Source organism: Palaemon carinicauda, chromosome 19 (genome assembly GCF_036898095.1).
Source record: "Palaemon carinicauda isolate YSFRI2023 chromosome 19, ASM3689809v2, whole genome shotgun sequence".
NCBI classification, from domain to species: Eukaryota; Metazoa; Arthropoda; class Malacostraca; order Decapoda; family Palaemonidae; genus Palaemon; species Palaemon carinicauda.
In genome coordinates, this window is record NC_090743.1 from 12,677,128 (window position 1) to 12,699,627 (window position 22,500).

Below are 22,500 nucleotides of genomic sequence, written 5' to 3' on the forward strand. Positions count from 1 at the left end.
ATATTCATTTAATTCCTATTTCGTTATGCTTTTTTTCTTTTTTTTTTTTTTTTTTTTTTTTTTTTTTTAGACGAGGTCGTTCCCACTGGGGCCGTTCCTTCATTTAGAAATCCCCCTTTGGGTTTCGAGTTTTCATGATGAAAAATAATTCGAAATTCCATAAAAACGATTTGATTCAATGTATGCTTATTTGCCTTTAGAGGTTAAGACAATTGGGACGCTAAAATATAATAACTCATGCCTGATAATAATACTAATAGAATGATTAATTATAGATGGGTATTTCATGCATTAGAAATACCAAGTTTACCCAATATATTTTTCAAGAACATTCAATAAACTTAGCACATTCATATATATATATATATATATATATATATACATATATATATATATTATATATATAATAAATATATACATATATGTATATGTATAAATATATATATATATATATATGCATATATATATATATATATATGTTATATATATATATATATGTATATATATATATATATATATATATATAATATATACATATATATAATATATATATAATATATATACATATATATAATAATATATATACATATATATATATATATATATATTATGCATGTATATATATACATATATATAACGTTTATTTACTTGATAATTAATCAACTTACAAGGGAAAACATATATATATTATATATATATATATATATATCAGTAATAGAAAACAAATCTTCCACTCATTACAAACCGTAATTGCCATTCCTTAAAAAAATTCTGAATTTCAAAAATGAAAATAAGCAACAAAGGTGGATTGAGGTTCCAATAACAAGAAAATGTAATACAATACTGGGAATGAACGAATGAATGATTTCAAGTTCTCTGGCATCCTGACATCGAAGGGCATTGATGCCGGTGTGACGGTCTGAACGATCCCCCGGTCTCAGAATTCTCCTTGATAATCTGCGCATGCCCGAACATTACCGCTCGCCAGTACATACGAGGTTGATGTTTTATTTTCCCATAATGTTAGCGTGCGCAGCTCAACATCACCGCTTGCCAGTACATAACGAGCTTGATGTTTTATTTTCATGCGAGTGAAGCGAGCTAATGGCGGAATAGAACCAATATACAATGTCAAGGAGAATTCTGAGACCGGGGGATTGTTCAGACCGTCACACCGGCAATACTGGGATGAAATAGATGACCCAACTAATGAAGACAGTTAGACGAGGGGTCAAGATCCCTGTAGTAATGCGAAAGCCTAATTCGAGTCAGGTTAGGTTACCAACCGATACCACAGACTCCATACCCATTAACATATTGAGACTATCAGCTAATCTTTATGTTAGGGTCAAGCTACCGATACCCATAATGTTTTAAGCTGGGCTACTCTAGTTATATAGTGTACACCCGTAATATATTAAGCCTATGAAACCCTATACAAATATTAGTACTCGCAATTGCAATCGGTTAAGCTGCCTGAGTAATGATTCATCATCAGAAGACACTGAAGTTTACATAACGCACTTTACACTTAAGGTGGGACAATTTTAAATAAGAGAAAAGGCTATCCACTCCTGTACACGTGTTAAGGGGCATGAGCTTACCACATACATGGACTCATTTTAAACTGCCACGCCTTTACATGCTTTACTACCCCATTCATTATGCTATGCTATAAGTCACATTCTTTAATTGTTATCAGTTATAATCTATATCAACCCGTTGTGTTTGCCCTCTCCGTCTTCCCAACGTCAATGACCTTCGATGACAGGATGCCAGAGAACTTCAATTCATTCATTCATCCATTCAATCATTCTCCGTCTTCTAATTTTCATTTAGATGTGGATGAGCATCCTACTGTTGCTTATCTGCTGTTAAATACTTCAAAGATAAAATAGAACGCTGTTTTTCTCCTTAAAAAGTTGAGCTACACATGTTCAGGGATCAGAACTACACTGCCTTTTCAAGATCTCGTTGCTAGTTGAAGCTACTCGAGCAGGTAATTAGCACTAGTCATATGTCACGTGATAGAACCAAAGCCATTTGTCAGTGTTCTATGCAAATAGTTGGGCTACATATTTCGAAGTTAATCTGACCTATTGAAAATAGATTAAGTGTCTTGTGACAACGTATCTTGAATTATATGGATTTCATAAAACCCACTTGAATAAGTCGCGATTGTTTGTGTAAAAGGTCCAATTTCTTCATTGACATTATTCTAACATTTCCAAAATACTGATAAAATTGTCTGTTGATGATAAATTAAAAGTCAAGAATTACCTTTCCAAGTAATTCCACATCCAGATAAGTTTAGCATTAGCCCAATCGCACATCTGGCAACGTCGCGAGATCGTCATCCGCCAAGTGTATACGTTAGTAGTTTATTAAGTGGCAGTCCTGTAGTTAGATCTATGGACAGTGTTCAGTATCTTGTTTCCGTTAACATATATTACTAATGTACCCACACCATAAAACGACGGTGATATAAGAGAGGCCTAAAACTCTCTGTCTTAGCCCTAATGGTTACATACTTATATAGTGACCAGAGGTGAGATCTTGATCGTGGGTTCGACGACATTTTATCTGAACGTGGAGCAGTACTCGTAAACTGCAAGTTATCAAAAGGAGCAATATTATAAGATTTCTCGTTACCTTTAATGGACACAACATTGAAATATATTTCTTGCTTGGGGTACACTAGGACACACTATTCTTTTTAATTTATCTTCCTCGTGTTTTGTTAAAGTTTGTATAGTTTATATGGGAATTATTTATTTCATTGTTGTTACTGTTCTTTTGATATTTTATTTTTCCTTGTTTCCTTTCCTCACTGGGCTATTTTCCCTGTTAGGGCCCTTAAGTTTATAGCATCCTGCTTCTCCAACTAGGGTTGTAGCTTAGCAAGTAATAATAATAATAATGATAATAATATAAAATGGTAGTTACGTTTTCGATCACCCAATGTTCTTATTCATAAAAGAAATGCTTCAGTAGTAGTGTAGCTTCATTGTGAAATTTATATAACCTTTGACAAGATGCTCAGTTTTACAGAAACATAACTAATGGGATATAGCCGCTTCAATAACTGGCCAACTTTGTTAATTTTTCGCGATTTATTAAAATTTTTACGATTTGATCCAATAATATTCTCAATGCGGGTACTCCCAATTCTGCTCCTCGTAGCATTTTCGATGCGATATGATAATAGGCACCACCTGGCTACCCTGCTTGTGCGCTCCATGGAAACTTCTAACCCCCCCCCCCCCCCCCAGTAATAAGAATCACTGAATTAGCCAAGTAGAATATTCATCACTTATGTAACTGCACGTTGGGAAGTCACAACCGCTATGAGGCGATATAATTTGTGTGCAAATCTCACTGTAAATTTTGTGGAGTAAAAGACTTTACGCTCATTATTAATTTGACTATTTCCCACTTATAACCCGATGATCGTTAGTTCCAAAACTCAAACTAATGCATTCTGCCATATCTATTCCAGGATCTTCATTATTTACTTGTGTTTACTCGTTGCCGAAAATACATACCACCAAGAGATTGAAAAACCATTGTTATGCGATATGACTTGTAAAAAAAAAAAAAAAAAAAAAAAAAAAAAAAAAAAAAAAAAACAGAAAACAAAAAGTTTGAGTTTGTCCTAAAGTTTTTATCTCTGACTTCATTTTTTCTTCAAAGGGCTTGGATATCGTTCTTTACGACCCCCCCCCCCTCTGCCATACACCACCCTACTCTAATAACAACCTATTTCCTTCCATAGCTACACTTCAAATTCCAGTATTACATCCCATCTCATTTACGATCATGCGTTTGCTTCTTACATCTATAAAAATTCTTTTATACTAAGACGTTCTTATATTCAAAACTTTACTTTCTTTAAAAACGTTACTATTTACCTCAAACGTTTCTATGCTTGCCACGATTAAACGTTTATCAAAATTTTCCTTTCAATACATTCAAATTCTTGTGTGAGGTATTGCAAGCTTCCGGTTCTGTAAGACCATAAAATGTAAATTATATAGTATTTCCTTATTAGAGGAAAAAAACTCTTCTACAGTTTTTAGTCTTCATATTTTCAGGGGCAAATTCTAGTTTTACCAGTTGTGTATATCTACAAGCATTTCCTTGACAACATCGAATGCAAATATAAAGACATTTTCTAAGCATTGGTCATATTCTAATACGTGTAGACTTCCCTGTCTTTGGTCAAAATAAAATTCATCGTAATTAAGTGTCGACGCCCACCCACCCTCCAACCCCATATAAATAAATATCGTAAAAGACAGGGATGAACATTACCGTTACCATCCCTAACCTAACTTAACCTTGGGTCTCCGGGACCCGCTCAACGTACGTTAATAGCATGACTTATAGTGCTTTAGGCTATAACGTGTTTCAACATTGAGGGGAGTTACGATTTTATTGAAATGTCAATAAAGAAATTTGGTCCTTTATTTATAACCATTATTATCCAAATTTTGACATACGATTTCTAATACACCCTAAATAAACACAACGTAATTTAAATAACCTTCGTATGACTATCACGTTAAGATGCATTTAGTTGTAATTACTATAGTTTAAAGGTCACTCATGAATGACAGAGGCAAGGGACAGTGACATTGTCCTAACAAGCAGGACAATGCCCTAGAGACTGACCATCTATACATATGATTAGTGCCCAAACCCCCTCTCCACCCAAGCTAGGACCAAGGAGGGCCAGGCAATGGCTGCTGATGACTCAGCAGATAGACCTATAGGCTCCCCCAAACCCTCCATCCTTAGCTCACAAGGATGGTGAGGTTGCAGCAACCAAAGAAACTAACGAGTTTGCGCAGGACTCGAACCCCAGTCTGGTGTTCACCGGTCAGGGACGTTACCACATCGGTACCACAATATAATATATATATATATATATATATATATATATATATATATATATATATATGTGTGTGTGTATATTTATATACATATATATATATATATATATATATATATATATATATATATATATATATATGCGTGTATATTTATATACACACACACACACACATATATATATATATATATATATATATATATATATATATATATGATACTATATTGATGAAAGGATGGGTCGGGTGTTCAGTGATGGTAAAAAAAGGAGAGAGGGAGAGAGGGAGAGAGGGGGAGAGGGGGAGAGAGAGAGAGAGAGAGAGAGAGAGAGAGAGAGAGAGAGAGAGAGCGACTTCGCACTTTCACCGAACACAACATGATCCTGGCCAATAAACTGCCCTCAAAGTCTCTCTTACTACTCAAATAAACAGGAGAAAGGCGAATATATATTGCTATACCAACACGATACGCCATAAGATGAATTAAATCATTGTCGTACCTAATGACAGGAGTGTGACAAACTGCCGCATTCAATCAGTACAGAAGATATATAGAATTATATCAAAATAGAGTTGTAGTATTTTCGAGGAGACGACCGATGACCGAACCAAATTTGCCAGACAAGTTATTAGACTTCTGCATCGATATTAATATTTCTGCTGAGTAGTAATAAGCTTTAAGAAATGGCACGATCAAATTTATTATGAACTATTCTAACTAAATTGCTCCTTAACGCTGGCCTAAATATGAATAAATGACGAAAAACACTGAAGACGACGCTCATAAAACGCGAGATAATTACGTAAGAACTCATTTAAATCACCTTAGGCTCGCCATGGAAGCACTACAAGATAGCCTAGCGACACCTTTGTTTTTGGGGGGATAGGAAATAATGATTCGGAAATACCTAATTATATTAATGTCCAGAAAGGCATAAAAACTAAGCCAGGGAATTTCCTCCCTCAACACATTTCGTTTTGGAAAAATACAAGACAAAAATTCACAATTTCAATGAATTTCGCTAGAAATTCCTCGTATACCGTCTATATACACTGCATTGACAAGACATAAGCCTATTAAAATGTAAGTCTATTTACGCCTAAGAACCCAATTGCCTGGCTGAACAGGCTTCTTTTATACTTACTACCACAAGCGATGGAAGATCCTTATCCGTTGGGCCTTTTTTTCTAAGAAATTTTGTAACGAGCTAACACTGACACGCAAACACCACGGGAAACAAACACAGAATGAAGGAACCTTCTCTAAATCTTGATGGTTCTTTAAGAAAAATAATAAATAAAATAAATTATTGGAACTAACTTTGCCTTTTCAGTCTTTATGATGTTAAATGACATACGATTTCTTATTTTCATCTTCCTAAAGAAAGTATTTTAGTTAATATTGATTTGAAGACGAGTACATATAAGCAGACGACTGCTACGACTCCAAGGTCCGTTCACTATACAAAAATTTCTTACGTTTACAATCAATAGTTAAAACAGACTTATAAAATCGAAACTAAAACCTTCTAAGTATTGAAAATACAAATAACACTATAAAAATGCAATTAAATATTGATTAAGCAAGGAAAAACAATAAAACGAGTACATATACAAAAAATAAGAAAGACAAGGCCCGAGAAAGACGAAAGAAAATCAATAATATCTCTCAACCAAATCGCAACAGACATCCCGATAACCGATCACTTAAAACGGATTCCATTTCAGAGAGCAGACACATTTTAAGAACTAACCATCCCACATATTTTACTCGCAGCTTGATCGTTGCAATGCTCAAAATTCGACATTTGCAACACCGAGAGCCTTCGAAAATCCATCAGGTAAGTATTTCCTATCGCTATCTCCCGTAAGGATGAGAATTTAGAGTATAAGGAATGCATGTGCACTCAAGAGATACTATCCCCAACCCCATCTCCCTCTCGCGAACTGGCGAACCCGTCTTCGACAATGCCCCTCGCACTCCATCGCTCATTTGAGCAACAATACTTTGACACGCAACACGGAGCTGGGTCCCATAGTCCGGTGAATAAGACAAATTGAGCCCCGAGCGATTCATCTTGATGAACCCAAGGGAACGTCACTCTTCGAGGGACTTCGACCACGGTGGTTGGTCGTTCGGGTATTGGCCTGACGTACTGGTTTCCCGACGTCTTTCCTTTGAAGTCCCAGACTCTCGTGTGCCATTTCCTGAAGGGAAAAAAATATAGCTTTCTTATCCCTCTTCTAGACAGGGTTTGGGTATCGACGCGGATGTCTACCCCTTATGGAAACCTGGTTTTTTTGTAAACGGTTTTCCTTCCAGATGAGAGAGATTGGAAGATAGTGAAAGGATGTGCCAGATAACTGGAAGAGGACGTGGGCGGTTAAGAGTAGACATGTCGACACTGAATATATCGTAAATGATTTTTATGCGGGTGTTTACGTCTTTTTTACATAATTTACTTTTTTTTATCCATGCTTATACTTCTATCACAATTAAGAACGTCTAATGGACAGTATTTCACCCAGAACCACCAATTTTCGTTTCCTAGTACATATCACTCTCTTTGTTAATCTACCTGTTTTGTCCAACATACTTGAACTCCAAAGATTTTCTGCCATAACTAAATACTTCAAATACATAGTATTCCACTCAAATCCTCCAATTTTGAATTTTCTTGAACTATCACATTCCGCTTGGTTAATTTCAGATTGAATTTCCAAACCATTCAAATCAATTCTTCTCTCAGTTAAGTAACAGAAGCCACTTACATAATTCCACCGGGGATTCATAATTCATGAACTCTTGAAATATCACGTCCCACTTTCTTCCTCCCTCCTCCAGCTAATAAGTTATGCACTAAGATCTCGATTACGCGATAATCTTGGGTGTGTCGAAGTCATGAAAGGGAGTCAACGTGTAACAGGGTGTAACGACAATTCCTTCGATCTAATTGAACAATGAATCACTGTGGTTTTGCTTCTGAGGTTGAGACCTCTGTTGGGCAGTGATACTTGGGGAAATGTCTCAAAAGGTGAAATTACTTTCATCGTCCAATTCATTGTAAAATCTAAGTCAAATAGTTTACATATCTAAAATCCTTTATCAAATTATAATTTAAATATCAAAACTCTTTCTATTTCCTTCAAAATGTAGTCAAATCTAAATGTCTCTTAAAATACTTTCATCGTCCAATTCATTGTAAAATCTGAGTCGAACAGTTTATATATCTAAAATCCTTTATCAAATTATAATTTGAATATCAAAACTCTTTCTATTTCCTTCAAAATGTCGCCAAATCTAAATGTCTCTTAAAATACTTTCATCGTCCAATTCATTGTAAAATCTGAGTCGAACAGTTTATATATCTAAAATCCTTTATCAAATTATAATTTGAATATCAAAACTCTTTCTATTTCCTTCAAAATGTCGCCAAATCTAAATGTCTCTTAAAATACTTTCATCGTCCAATTCATTGTAAAATCTGAGTCAAACAGTTTATATATCTAAAATCCTTTATCAAATTATAATTTAAATATCAAAACTCTTTCTATTTCCTTCAAAATGTCGCCTAACCTAAATGTCTCTAAAATTTAAAATACTTTCATTGTCCAATTCATTGTAAAATCTGAGTCAAATAGTTTAAATATTTAAAATCCTTTATCAAATTATAGTTTAAATATCAAAACTCTTTCACTATTCTTAAAGATTTCACTAAATCTATGCTTATATCTTTTATATAAGTCATTATGATTATCAAAAGGAGGAGAGTAACCAGCTCAATGAAGTTAATTCATGATTAAACGTAACATTTCTACTTGAAATCATCCAAATTCTTTTAAACCTAGTGCAGTACCCAATAGTATCTTACGAATTATTATCAAATGTACATTTAAAGATTTAATCTCCCTAGAAGAGCATCTTTTTTTTTACTATCTTACTTTGATGGCTGCTTTTCCGGTTCCATGTAGCAGGGGAACCCCACTCTCTACAGGACCTCCACTGTCGTTTTACCTTGGTCGTTCACAGTATTTAACATTTCATATTATATATCACAAATTTACATTTAAACCGACGAAATTCGTTGCTGTAATCTTGTACAGTATAGACAGGGCAAGCAGGAAACTCAAAACCAACAGACTATCTTACCTTTTGCAAAGTAAAGAATCACAGATATTTTAAACGTTGCTATTATAGTATGCTATCTACCGCTGATTTTGCTATCTACCACCCCTTTCTGACTATAATATGATACCTACCATCAGTCCCTAAGGATACGGTCTACTTGCTAATCCGACTCTAATAAGGAGGATCACTACCGACTTGATAACCTAACCTAACTTACAAACTGCTTATAATTATGCACCCATGTTGTCCTGCCAATAAATATTATTAAACTAACATTAAAGTCCAATGAGGATAACATACTGCTGGTAAGTAATCTGTTTAATAATCCTCATCAAACAGGAGGATTAACATTGATGGTAGATAACTTACCTTGAGGTAGATACCATACTATAGTAGAAATTCGACGGTAGATAGCATACTATAATAGCACCTTTTAAATACTATTTAGTTCCAAGATCTTACGTGAAGCATTTCCAAGAAATGACGTCATCCGTAAGAAGTGTGTTTGTAGCTCAGGAAAGGTTTCGTACAAAAAAACACCTTATTTTACTTCTTTATTTCCACTTTTTACATGGCGTTTTTATCCCTACAATAATTCCTGCATGAACCGCACAACAATCTTGTCAGATATAATAGAAACTCTGCACATAAAATCTATAATAAGGCTTTAAACTGGTAAGAAAATATATTCTTAATCTATTGACATATAAACAGATCACAGAAAACCATTTGACATTGTACATGGCAGTATAAATATGGAAGTTGCTCGGATCTTTTGTGTGAAAGATTATCTGAATGTATGTGTTGTACATAAGTCATACTTCACACGCCCAGACTCTGCTCTCCAAGGTTAAGAATGTCCCGTTTTCAAACTAACAACCTTTTTGTATAACCTATATCACCCACTTTTGTATACACCAATTCCATAGATTCATGCAGACAGTTACTTATGTATTGAGTGTGTGAGCATGTGTGTATGGATGTATGTTGAAAAAGTATTCCGTCAAAATTGTGTTTGCAAGCACATGCTTGTGCTTCAGAAAATGCATGGAGAGTTAAACAATACACTTTAATTTTTGAAGATATGTCGCAACACATTCCTACTCAAGTATATTTTGTTTTTCTTTTGAGTAGCACCATTATTAACACATACAAATTAGAATAGAACGTTCACTCTGCACAAATGTAGCCTACCTTAGGAAAACTTGAATGTCGTCATAATTTAAAGTTCACAAAAATAGAAAAATGCTGACTAAATTTTCCCGTTGGTCTAGTTCAAATTTTGAGATCAAGTAATTTTAAACCGTTTTCACTTATGAGTTGTTTCAAAGAAAACTAAAACGAACAATTACTTTTCAGTATTATTATACACGCTATCGACACAAAACTGCACATTCTGGACGCAATTCATAACTGGTTTTCTTAACATCCAAATAACTACGTGAAAGTCTTCAACTATTTCAGCTATAAAGAAATCATCTTAAAACTTGTTCACATGAATACTGTCAACTTTAATAATCTTTCCTTTGTTCCATTCTGAAAACCATACCAGTAACTTAAACTCTTTTGAAAAAAATCAAATACTGCTCGAATGTCTTCTTTCCGGTAATCCAAAAACTATGATGAAACTGCCGTTCCAAAACTTTTTCCATTAACCAAGTTATCGGACTAGTCATAATCTATACGGTTCCAGATCTACTTCTTGCGCGTGCAGACTTATATTACAGCCACGAACTACCGTGATCCCACCATCAGTGCCTCTTCATGTGCAACGAGAGGTGATCCGAACGCGAGAACGAACGCTGGCACAGTTGGCACTTGAAGGGCTTCTGGCCGGTGTGCTTGCGGAAATGGCGGGTCAGTTCGTCCGAGCGAGCGAACCTCCACTTACATCCATCCCATGTACAGTGGTATGGTTTTTCCCCTGCAGAAAGAAAGATAAACGCATTATTATGTATATCTAATTAATCCCATATGTAAATATGAAGCATTGTGTACGTGAATCAGTATCAACATCCATCACAGTGGCATGGTTTTCCCCCTGCTAAATGAAAGATGGCAAACATTACAATGTATATCTACGCAATCACATAAATAAGTATGAAGCAATATGTACATGAATCAGCATTAAAAGGAAATTGTGAATCGACCCCCACCCACCCCAAAAAAGGGGGACAAACAAACTAACCTGTGTGCGTTCTCTTGTGAGCTTTCAAGTGTGAACTTTTTGTATACACCTTTTCACATCCTTCAAAATCACATCGATGGGCTTTCCTTCGCCTGAGGGCATCAGTGTAGTCTGCTGACGAAGGCGGAGGACGGCCATGTGGTCTGGCCACTACAGGCGGCGATGGAGGCGAGGAAGACGAAGATGGCGAAGATGAGATGGTCGATGAGGTAAGGTTTTGGGTCTGTGGTGGGGATGCTCTTAGGTTGCCACTGGAGGACCCAGACACGAGGGGAGGAGAAGGGCTTTCGCTGTGGGCACGTTTGCCATAAAAAGCTCTGTGGGATAAACAAAAGGCAGAGAAACGCTATTGAAAATATTTCTCAAAAACATTCAAATGCAGAAGTACCCAAGATTTAAAATTAGTCATCCTATACTTAAACAACAATCTAAATATTAATTTCAACCAATCTATTGTACAGAAATTTTTGTTCCTTGGGGCGGGGTTTTTGCTCTGAACCCATCTGTGTTTAATCATTTTGTGGAATTGGAAAATATTCATAAAAGATTAATAATAGTTTCTTCAACATCATAAATTACTTACAGAGATGCTTCTCGTATCCTCTGGAGAGACAAGAAGGATGGCGCCGCGCTGTGGAACGCGCTCTCCATGACATTTTTCCCCAAGTCTGTTGAAGGAAATTAACATTATGAATTAATAACTGATATTCAATAATTGATAATAATAATATCACTTTTGTCTAGAAATTATAAATGAACTTTTTAGCTGTAACATTGTATAATAAGAAAAAATTAACATCTCAAACTTAGCATCCTTATTACCAGCTGCTATGACAACTCACTAAAACATCTCGATTTGTATATCATGAAAGCAGAGGTAATTGCTCAAACTACGTAATGACTGTATGCGCATCTTGAATGCTTACCAGATTTGAGTGTGAGATCCAATCCTAAAGGTAAGTGCAAACTAGGAAACCTCGACATGGGGAGAAAGAGAGCGGGGTCACTGCTTCTGAGAGGAGAGCCAGAACTTGTCACAAGGTCAGGTGCGCTGATGGGCGGGAAGGTAGAGTTGGGCTGAGGCAAACACAAGTGCACACTTGGAATGTCGAAGGCTCCTAATGTAGAGTGCTGAGGTGAGTGATCAGGCGATCTTGTACTTATGAAAGAAAAATTCGACGAGGATACAAGCGGCAAGGTACGTTCTACGTTTGAACTTCTATGGACGGAAGTGGAAGATGTCGACGGTGTTTGGGAGGTCACTAACACATCCTTACTTTGATGATGGCCCATCAGAGACGGCTTCATAAGTACAGGATTTATACTTCGAACACATTTTCTATAGCACAGTGCCTCTTTGGACGGCGACAGGCCCTTCGAGTCTATGATATCATCGACGGGACTCTGGGTTGTGGTAACTGGTTCCGAACTGACGGCCACGCTATCGCACGTCACTGTCGGTATGCGATCGCACGGTTCTTTTTTAATAGGATCACAGGTTTCCCCGGAGGAAATGACGCGCGACGACGAGTCGCTGGAAGTGAGTCTTGGCACCTGTTCTTGTTCTCCATCAGAGACTGGAATCCGAGGGAACTTTTTCAAGGAACCCGGACGACTCGTCGCTGGGTCGTCTTCGGGTCGTCGAGGCCTCTGGTTGGAGGTAGATATCTGAGAAGGGAGATCAGGGGGCCAGGTGCCCCTGTCACCAGGTATTCTAGATGATGATGAATGGTTAATGGGGGAACCATATGACACCCTGGAGAGTGGCTGGACATTGTTAAAAGCTGAGGGGGAAGATTTGGGTTGACTGTTCGGCCTGGTTTTGACGCTTAAATCCACTGGTTCTATCTGTTCAGGGGGCACCTCCGCCTGCCAAAGACAAAGATATCTCATTAATACTAAGATTAAATCGATGGGGAGAGAGAGAGAGAGAGAGAGAGAGAGAGAGAGAGAGAGAGAGAGAGAGAGAGATCAAAGTCAAAAACCTTTATTCCATTATAAAATGGTTATTCTGCTACATAACAATATAAATTATTTACAGAGAGAGATTATATTCAACGCACACAACCAACCATATCTTGTACACATTAACATTATGACATGTTACTAAGTTAGATGTTTAATTCCTCTCTCTCTCTCTCTCTCTCTCTCTCTCTCTCTCTCTCTCTCTCTCTCTCTCTCTCTCTCTCTCTCTCTCTCTCTTTACCATGCATAAAAAAGATGGTGTTATACTCTATACTCTAAAGAAAGGAAAACTTGAATCCCAGTGCAAAACTACACACAAACACTTTCCCCCAAACTCAAGTCAAAAGCTGAGAAAATCACAGTTACCAAACATTACGAAAAAGAAAACTTGAATATAAAGACTGACCTCCTTTGACATAGTGCTGTGGTGCGTGGCCAGGACGGGATCATGCTCGGGCACCATGGCCTGGAAAACGAGAAGAGGGAGACGCGCTCCCCTTACAATTCACCAAGGAACCTGCGGAGAGAAAAGAGGAATTGGTTAGAGATTCTGATGGCAAAATGGTAATTGATGATGAGAATGGTCCAAGACTCTAATATAATTATTCACTGATGAGGAATGGTTCAAGATTCTGATACTATTATTCACTTATGAGGAATATTTCAAGATTCTGATAATAGTATTTACTGATGAGGAATGGTTAAAAACTTTTGATACTATTATTCACTTATGAAGAACGGATCAAGATTCTGTTACTGTTATTCACTTATGAGGAATGGTTCAAGATTCTGATACTATTATTCACTTATGAGGAATGGTTCAAGATTCTGATACTATTATTCACTTATGAGGAATGGTTCAAGATTCTAATAATAGTATTTACTGATGAGTAATGGTTCAACATTCTAATACTATTATTCACTTATGAGGAATGGTTCAAGATTCTGATACTATTATTCACTTATGAGGAATGGTTTAAGATTCTGATACTATTATTCACTTATGAGGAATGGTTCAAGACTCTAATGATAGTATTTACTGAAGAGAGATGGTTCAACATTCTAATACTATTATTCACTTATGGGGAATGGTTCAAGATTCTAATAATAGTATTTACTGAGGAGTAATGGTTCAACATTCTGATACTACTGTATTATTGACTTATCAGGAACTGTTCAAGCTTCTGATAATAGTATTGACAGACGAGGAATGGTTCAAGATTCTGATGATAGCATTTACTGACGAGGAATGGTTCAAGATTCTGATGACAGTATTTACTGACGAGGAATGGTTCAAGATTCTGATGACAGTATTTACTGACGAAGAATGGTTCAAGATTCTGATGACAGTATTTACTAACGAGGAATGGTTCAAGATTCTGATGACAGTATTTACTGACGAGGAATGGTTCAAGATTCGTATAATAGTATTTACAGACGAGGAATGGTTCAAGATTCTGATGATAGTATTTACTGATGAGGAATGGTTCAAGATTCGTATAATAGTATTTACTGACGAGGAATGGTTCCAGATTCTGATGATAGTATTTACTGACGAGGAATGAATCGAGATTCGTATAATAGTATTTACTGACGAGGAATGGTTCAAGATTCGTATAAAATTATTTACTGATGAGGAATGGTTCAAGATTCTGATGATAGTATTTACTGACGAGGAATGGTTCAAGATTCTGATGATAGTATTTACTGACGAGGAACGAATTGAGATTCGTATAATAGTATTTACTGACGAGGAATGGTTCAAGATTTTGATGATAGTATTTACTGACGAGGAATGGTTCAAGATTCGTATAAAAGTATTTACTAATGAGGAATGGTTCAAGATTCGTATAATAGTATTGACAGACGAGGAATGGTTCAAGATTCGTATAATAGTATTGACAGACGAGGAATGGTTCAAGATTCGTATAATAGTATTGACAGACGAGGAATGGTTCAAGATTCGTATAATAGTATTTACTGACGAGGAATGGTTTAAGATTCTGATAATAGTATTTACTGACGAGGAATGGTTCAAGATTCGTATAATAGTATTTACTGATGAGGAATGGTTCAAGATTCGTATAATAGTATTGACAGACGAGGAATGGTTCAAGATTCGTATAATAGTATTTACTGACGAGGAATGGTTTAAGATTCTGATAATAGTATTTACTGACGAGGAATGGTTCAAGATTCGTATAATAGTATTTACTGATGAGGAATGGTTCAAGATTCGTATAATAGTATTGACAGACGAGGAATGGTTCAAGATTCGTATAATAGTATTTACTGACGAGGAATGGTTTAAGATTCTGATAATAGTATTTACTGACGAGGAATGGTTCAAGATTCGTATAATAGTATTTACTGACGAGGAATGGTTCAAGATTCGTATAATATTATTTACTGACGAGGAATGGTTCAAGATTCTAATAATAGTATTGCCAGACGAGGAATGGTTCAAGATTCGTATAATAGTATTTACTGACGAGGAATGGTCCAAGATTCGTATAATAGTATTTACTGACGAGAAATGGTTTAAGATTCTGATAATAGTATTTACTGACGAGGAATGGTTTAAGATTCGTATGATAATATTAACTGACGAGGAAAAGTTCAAGATTCGTATAATAGTATTTACTGACAAGGAATGGTTCAAGATTCTTATAATAGCATTTACTGACGAGGAATGGTTCGATTCATATAATAGTATTCAGTGACGAGGAATGGTTCAAGATTCTGATAATATTATTTACTGACGAGGAATGGTTCAAGATTCTGATAATAGTATTTAGTGACGAGAAATGGTTCAAGATTCTGATAATAGTATTTAGTGACGAGAAATGGTTCAAGAATCTGATAATAGTATTTACTGACGAGGATTGGTTCAAGATTTGTATAATAGTATTTACTGACGAGGAATGGTTCGATTCATATAATAGTATTCAGTGACGAGGAATGGTTCAAGATTCTGATAATATTATTTACTGACGAGGAATGGTTCAAGATTCTGATAATAGTATTTAGTGACGAGAAATGGTTCAAGATTCTGATAATAGTATTTACTGCTGAGGAATGGTTCAAGATTCTGATAATAGTATTTACTGCCGAGGAATGGTTCAAGATTCTGATAATAGTATTTACTGACGAGGAATGGTTCAAGATTCTGATGACAGTATTTACTAACGAGGAATGGTTCAAGATTCGTATAATAGTATTTACTGACGAGGAATAGTTCCAGATTCGTGTAATAGTATTTACTGACGAGGAATGGTTCGATTCATATAATAGTATTCAGTGACGAGGAATGGTTCAAGATTCTGATAATAGTATTTACTGACGAGGAATGGTTCAAGATTCTGATAATAGTATTTACAGACGAGGAATGGTTCAAGATTATGATGATCGTATTTACTGACGAGGAATGGTTCAAGATTCGTATAATAGTATTTACTGACGAGGAATAGTTCCAGATTCGTGTAATAGTATTTACTGACGAGGAATGGTTCGATTCATATAATAGTATTCAGTGACGAGGAATGGTTCAAGATTCTGATAATAGTATTTACTGACGAGGAATGGTTCAAGATTCTGATAATAGTATTTACAGACGAGGAATGGTTCAAGATTCTGATGATCGTATTTACTGACGAGGAATGGTTCAAGATTCGTATAATAGTATTTACTGACAAGGAATAGTTCCAGATTCGTGTAATAGTATTTACTGACGAGGAATGGTTCGATTCATATAATAGTATTCAGTGACGAGGAATGGTTCAAGATTCTGATAATAGTATTTACTAACGAGGAATGGTTCAAGATTCGTATAATAGTATTTACTGATGAGGAATGGTTCAAGAGTCTGATAATAGTATTTACTGACGAGGAATGGTTCAAGAATCTGATAATAGTATTTACTGACGGGGAATGGTTCAAGAATCTGATAATAGTATTTACTGACGAGGAATGGTTCAAGATTATGATAATCGTATTTACTGACGAGGAATGGTTCAAGATTCGTATAATAGTATTTACTGACGAGGAATGGTTCAAGATTCGTATAATAGTATTTACTGACGAGGAATGGTTCAAGATTCGTATAATAGTATTTAGTGACGAGGAATGGTTCAAGATTCTGATGATAGTATTTACTGACGATGAATGGTTCAATGTTCTGATACTATTATTTACTAATGGGGAGGTACAATATTCTTATACAAATATTTACTGATGAGGAATGGTTCAAGATTCTGATGATAGTATTTACTGACGAGGAATGGTTCAAGATTCGTATAATAGTATTTAGTGACGAGGAATGGTTCAAGATTCTGATGATAGTATTTACTGACGAGGAATGGTTCAAGATTCTAATACTATTATTCACTTATGAGGAATGGCTCACTATTCTTATACAAGTGTTTACTTATGAGGAATGGTTCAAGATTCTGATGATAGTATTTAGTGACGAGGAATGGTTCAAGATTCTGATGATAGTATTTAGTTACGAGGAATGGTTCAAGATTCTGATGATAGTATTTACTGACGAGGAATGGTTCAAGATTCTGATGATAGTATTTACTGACGAGGAATGGTTCAAGATTCTGATGACAGTATTTAGTGACGAGGAATGGTTCAAGATTCTGATGACAGTATTTAGTGACGAGGAATGGTTCAAGATTCTGATGATAGTATTTAGTGACGAGGAATGGTTCAAGATTCTGATGATAGTATTTAATGATGAGGATTGGTTCAAGATTCTGATGATAGTATTTACTGACGAGGAATGGTTCAAGATTCTCATGATAGTATTTACTGACGAGGATTGGTTCAAGATTCTGATGATAGTATTTACTGACGAGGAATGGTTCAAGATTCTCATGATAGTATTTACTGACGAGGATTGGTTCAAGATTCTCATGATAGTATTTACTGACGAGGAATGGTTCAAGATTCTGATGACAGTATTTAGTGACGAGGAATGGTTCAAGATTCTGATGATAGTATTTACTGACGAGGAATGGTTCAAGATTCTGATGACAGTATTTACTGACGAGGAATGGTTCAAGATTCTGATACTATTATTCACTTAAGAGGAATGGTTCGATATTCTTATACAAATATTTACTGATGAGGAATGGTTCAAGATTCTGATACTACTATTCACTTATGAGGAATGGTTCAATATTCTGATACTATTATTCACTTATGAGGAATGGTTCAAGATTCTGATACAACTATTCACTTATGAGGAATGGTTCAATATTCTAATACTATTATTCACTTGATGAGGAATGGTTCAAGATTCTGATACAACTATTCACTTATGAGGAATGGTTCAATATTCTGATACTATTATTCACTTATGAGGAATGGTTCAAGATTCTGATACTATTATTCACTTATGAGGAATGGTTCAAGATTCTGATACTATTATTCACTTATGAGGAATGGTTCAAGATTCTGATACTATTATTCACTTATGAGGAATGGTTCAAGATTCTGATACTACTATTCACTTATGAGGAATGGTTCAAGATTCTGATACTAATATTCACTTATGAGGAATGGTTCAAGATTCTGATACTACTATTCACTTATGAGGAATGGTTCAAGATTCTGATACTATTATTCACTTATGAGGAACGGTTCAAGATTCTGATACTACTATTCACTTATGAGGAATGGTTCAATATTCTGATACTATTATTCACTTATGAGGAATGGTTCAAGATTCTGATACTATTATTCACTTATGAAGAATGGTTCGATATTCTTATACAAGTATTTACTGATGAGTAATGATTCAAGATTCTGATAATAGTATTTACTGACGAGGAATGGTTCAAGATTCTGATAATAGTATTTACTGACGAGGAATGGTTCAAGATTCTTATAATAGTGTTTACTGCCGAGGAATGGTTCAAAATTCTGATAATATACAGTAATAGCCTACTGATTAAAGTAAATGGCAAATGATAACATTCCACCAAGGTCCCGTGATTAGAAATTGACTTTGCATTTATGATTTTCTTTCATTGAAGCAAACGCACGAGTAAGAAACTTTTGAATAATTCATCATAAATATGCTCACATAGAAAGGAGTGGAAAATGGGTCCTACTGTACGCTCAACTTATTAAACTAAACTTTATATTACGAAATTCAGATATATTCATCCAAATGACATGAGAAAATATATAACATTCACAATTGCACTTTCGAAAATAAATGGTTGTATTGATATCAAACGATGATTTAAGAATCATTATTTTTTTTTTTTTTTTTTTTTTTTTGTATTTGGGCAAAATGTGTAAAATCTATCTAGTATAGTTTTTAGATAATTCCAAACAATCCTTTATAATCGACATATTATTATTATTATTATTATTATTATTATTATTATTATTATTACTATTATTATTATTACATGTAGCATTGCTAACGTTAAAATGATCAAAATCAACCAACTTAAAGATTTTTTCGGGTTTAGTCACCAATTTTCTTCTGCCTCTGATAGAACACTGTAGTGGTTGCTCTATCAACAACCAATACATTCTGGTTTTCATTACAAACAGATAAAAGATAAAATACATAAATCATTGTTTGAGAAACATAGAAGCGTACATTATCTAACATTTACAATCTTTCATATTCCTACTCTTTTCATTCGACTAAGGTTTGACCCCATGTTATGGACCACAGCTTATTTATTTCCTCAAATGAAATCACAATTATACACTATTATCATAAAAGCAAGCAAATGATTAATAAACATATTCAATTTACAATAGCAACAAAATTTTCATGGAAATAGGTAGTAGAGTGTACGACAATACTTCACAGCAAAAAAAAAAAAAAGAAAAAAATAATAATACAAAAAATTAAAAAAAAGATAGAAAATAACACCACCTATGTATGAGAGAAAATTGGAAATCAATCAGTATATAGTTACAAATCAAATGGGAAAAAAAGTACAACCTTTTAAACATTTCTTAAAATTCTTTTATGTATTTAAAATATTATCAACAGCAACAGCAAAACTGGTTCTAAATTCTAAAGCCTATACGAAGAAACAAAATTCATACCAAGAAATCCTTGCCATAAAATTTACATTTACATATAAACATATTTCTTCCATTAGTTTTTATACCTGTCTGTCACCCACTCACAATTCATCTTCATCACCTGGGATGCTTAAAAAAAATGAAAGTTTCTAGTTAGAATGATCGTTAGAAAGGTGAAGTGTTTATTTACAATAAATATTATTATTCTCTATCGGGATATGTCGAATTCCCAAATCCCTAGAGCTAGAAATAATAACTATAATGATAATAATAATAATGAATATACATAACTTTAAATATGTTCAGAATACTGAAATAGGATGTAAATAAGTATAAATATAAATTTTCGAGTCAATGAATTAAATAAAATACGTTTGAAATATAATAAGAAAAACAAGTGATAGAACACAATAACGAAAACCACTTTAAGGAAAAGAAGCAAAGGACATACCCATGACGAATGTGACTACAGTTCATTCATTAATCAAATCCCTTGGCGACTCACAAAGAAGAACCGTTGTCACTCGAAATGTTATTTTTCCAGTCTGGAAACAAAAGCTTGTTCCAGGCCTTAACGAACGCAAACTCTTGACCACGAGAGCCCCCACTGCCTAAATCAACAGGTGATTTAAGTCGACGGACTAAGTACGCTTGGTATATGGATTGAGGAGGAGGGACATCAGCCGAAGCTGGAAAAGGGGGAAAGAAGAATCAGCAGGAGTCGTTTCCAGATCTATCAAGACAGCGGGCACAGGCAAAAATAAGAGGTTTATGAGGGGGGCGGGGATAAAGGAGATGATGGGGGTAGGGACGGATGTGGGGTTTAGAAGGGTGCCTTCTTCTTCTTCTTCTCCCTCATTCAAGCGGAAAGGGGATTAGCCAAAGAGCTGCTGTCAAGAAAAGAAGGCATGGGAAAGAAGATGGTGAGATGTGATTTTGCGGAAAGGAATCAGTTGGAGAGCTACTACTGGGACGGCATGCTGTGAGGGAGGGAGAGAAAGGAATGGTAGAGCAGGGCAGGGGAAAGGTGGGAAAGACGGGGTAAGAAAAGAGAGAGCACACACACACCATTCGTCCCCCCCTCCACCAACTCTCCTCTCACCTGGCCCCTAGGACCCCCCCACCACCACCACCGCCGCCGCTAACTTTCATGAGGTCACCATTGGGAAGTTCTGCACGTCTTTTATTAACACTTGGGAGTGTGGTGGATCTTCAGACCCGAGGCAATGCCGGCTGGGTCGGAGGTCATGAAGGGTGAAAGGCAAACAGGTTAGGATGAGAAGTTGGCCCGTAATGATCTAGGAAACCGTACGCAACCCCCGGTCCTTTTCCCCGTAAGACGTTTGCCCCCATAAAATAACGATAAAAATGAAGGGGAAAAAAATATATCGGCCGGAGCTCAAGTACTGCACGGGTTGGTATCTTTTCAGCCATCGGAAAGGCAACGAACGTGGACGTCTTATCTCAAGGAACATAACTTGCGCTTGAAATCAGAGATGAAAGAACTACCATGACCTGACGTTGTAAAAACACTAAAGCTGAACTTTAAAGATTTTAATCTTGCAAAAAGATTTGCATTAAAAATGAAAATGGTAACTGATACTGGCTAGGCATTTTGGGCTAAGCTTACTCTTGTCTGGCAAGATGCATTATGCTTGGATATTTACAGTAACCAGAAACTAAGGGTAACAATTACTAGGTAAAAGAAAGAGAGCTTTTGAAAAATAATTGGAACCACTAAAACTTCTTATTCTTCAATCTTTTAATGATATAAATAAGTAGAATATAACTAACAAATAAAAGATAAATATCCCTCTTGGATACTGAAATCTGTAAAAGTTCCAAATACTAAAAAACCATCTAAAATAATTTTTTAAGAAAAATAGCTAAATGAACTCAGTGATTTTAACAGGGATGGAAAATTGTTAAAATCATCAGTAAGGTCATTCATGCTTATGACATCTAATATTCTTTTCTAGAAAGAAGGACGCGAGGTTAAAAGACATACATGATACTAAACGCTCGTAAATTAATCCTAAGAATTCATTAGCGGATCAAACGGCATTGGAACGAAACGCGTCAGAGATTGGAGATGATTGGGGGCGTAAACAAAGATATGCCCGACGATAGGCATTGAAAGGTTTGAATCCTTTCCAAGGTGGAAATAATCTGGTAGCCCTACGCGACGTTAAGGATGCCATATGTTAAGGAGCAGGTACGGGTCAAGTGACTCCTTAACGGCCAGTGTATGGGTACATAGA

At 35.5% G+C, this 22,500-nt stretch overlaps 1 protein-coding gene and 1 long non-coding RNA gene across 3 annotated transcripts in view; both read right to left on the reverse strand.

Annotated features, from left to right (window-relative positions):
- Nucleotides 1-6,126, reverse strand: part of LOC137658440 (uncharacterized) — a 359,159-nt gene extending 353,033 nt beyond the window's left edge. The window contains exon 1 of the long non-coding RNA XR_011047331.1: nucleotides 6,038-6,126. This is a non-coding gene — a long non-coding RNA (uncharacterized lncRNA). The remainder of the gene's footprint in view (nucleotides 1-6,037) is intronic.
- A 3,437-nt stretch (nucleotides 6,127-9,563) lies between these two features.
- The window catches only part of LOC137658441 (Krueppel-like factor 5), a 41,702-nt gene continuing 28,765 nt past the window's right edge, over nucleotides 9,564-22,500 (reverse strand). For both annotated transcript variants that reach the window (XM_068393162.1, XM_068393161.1), the window contains exons 2-6: nucleotides 13,581-13,691; nucleotides 12,136-13,078; nucleotides 11,793-11,877; nucleotides 11,210-11,526; nucleotides 9,564-10,945 (exon numbers count right to left, since the gene is read on the reverse strand). In XM_068393162.1, the coding sequence (XP_068249263.1) occupies nucleotides 10,773-10,945; nucleotides 11,210-11,526; nucleotides 11,793-11,877; nucleotides 12,136-13,078; nucleotides 13,581-13,637 (1,575 nt within the window). In that variant the 5' untranslated portion in view covers nucleotides 13,638-13,691 and the 3' untranslated portion in view covers nucleotides 9,564-10,772. The remainder of the gene's footprint in view (nucleotides 10,946-11,209; nucleotides 11,527-11,792; nucleotides 11,878-12,135; nucleotides 13,079-13,580; nucleotides 13,692-22,500) is intronic.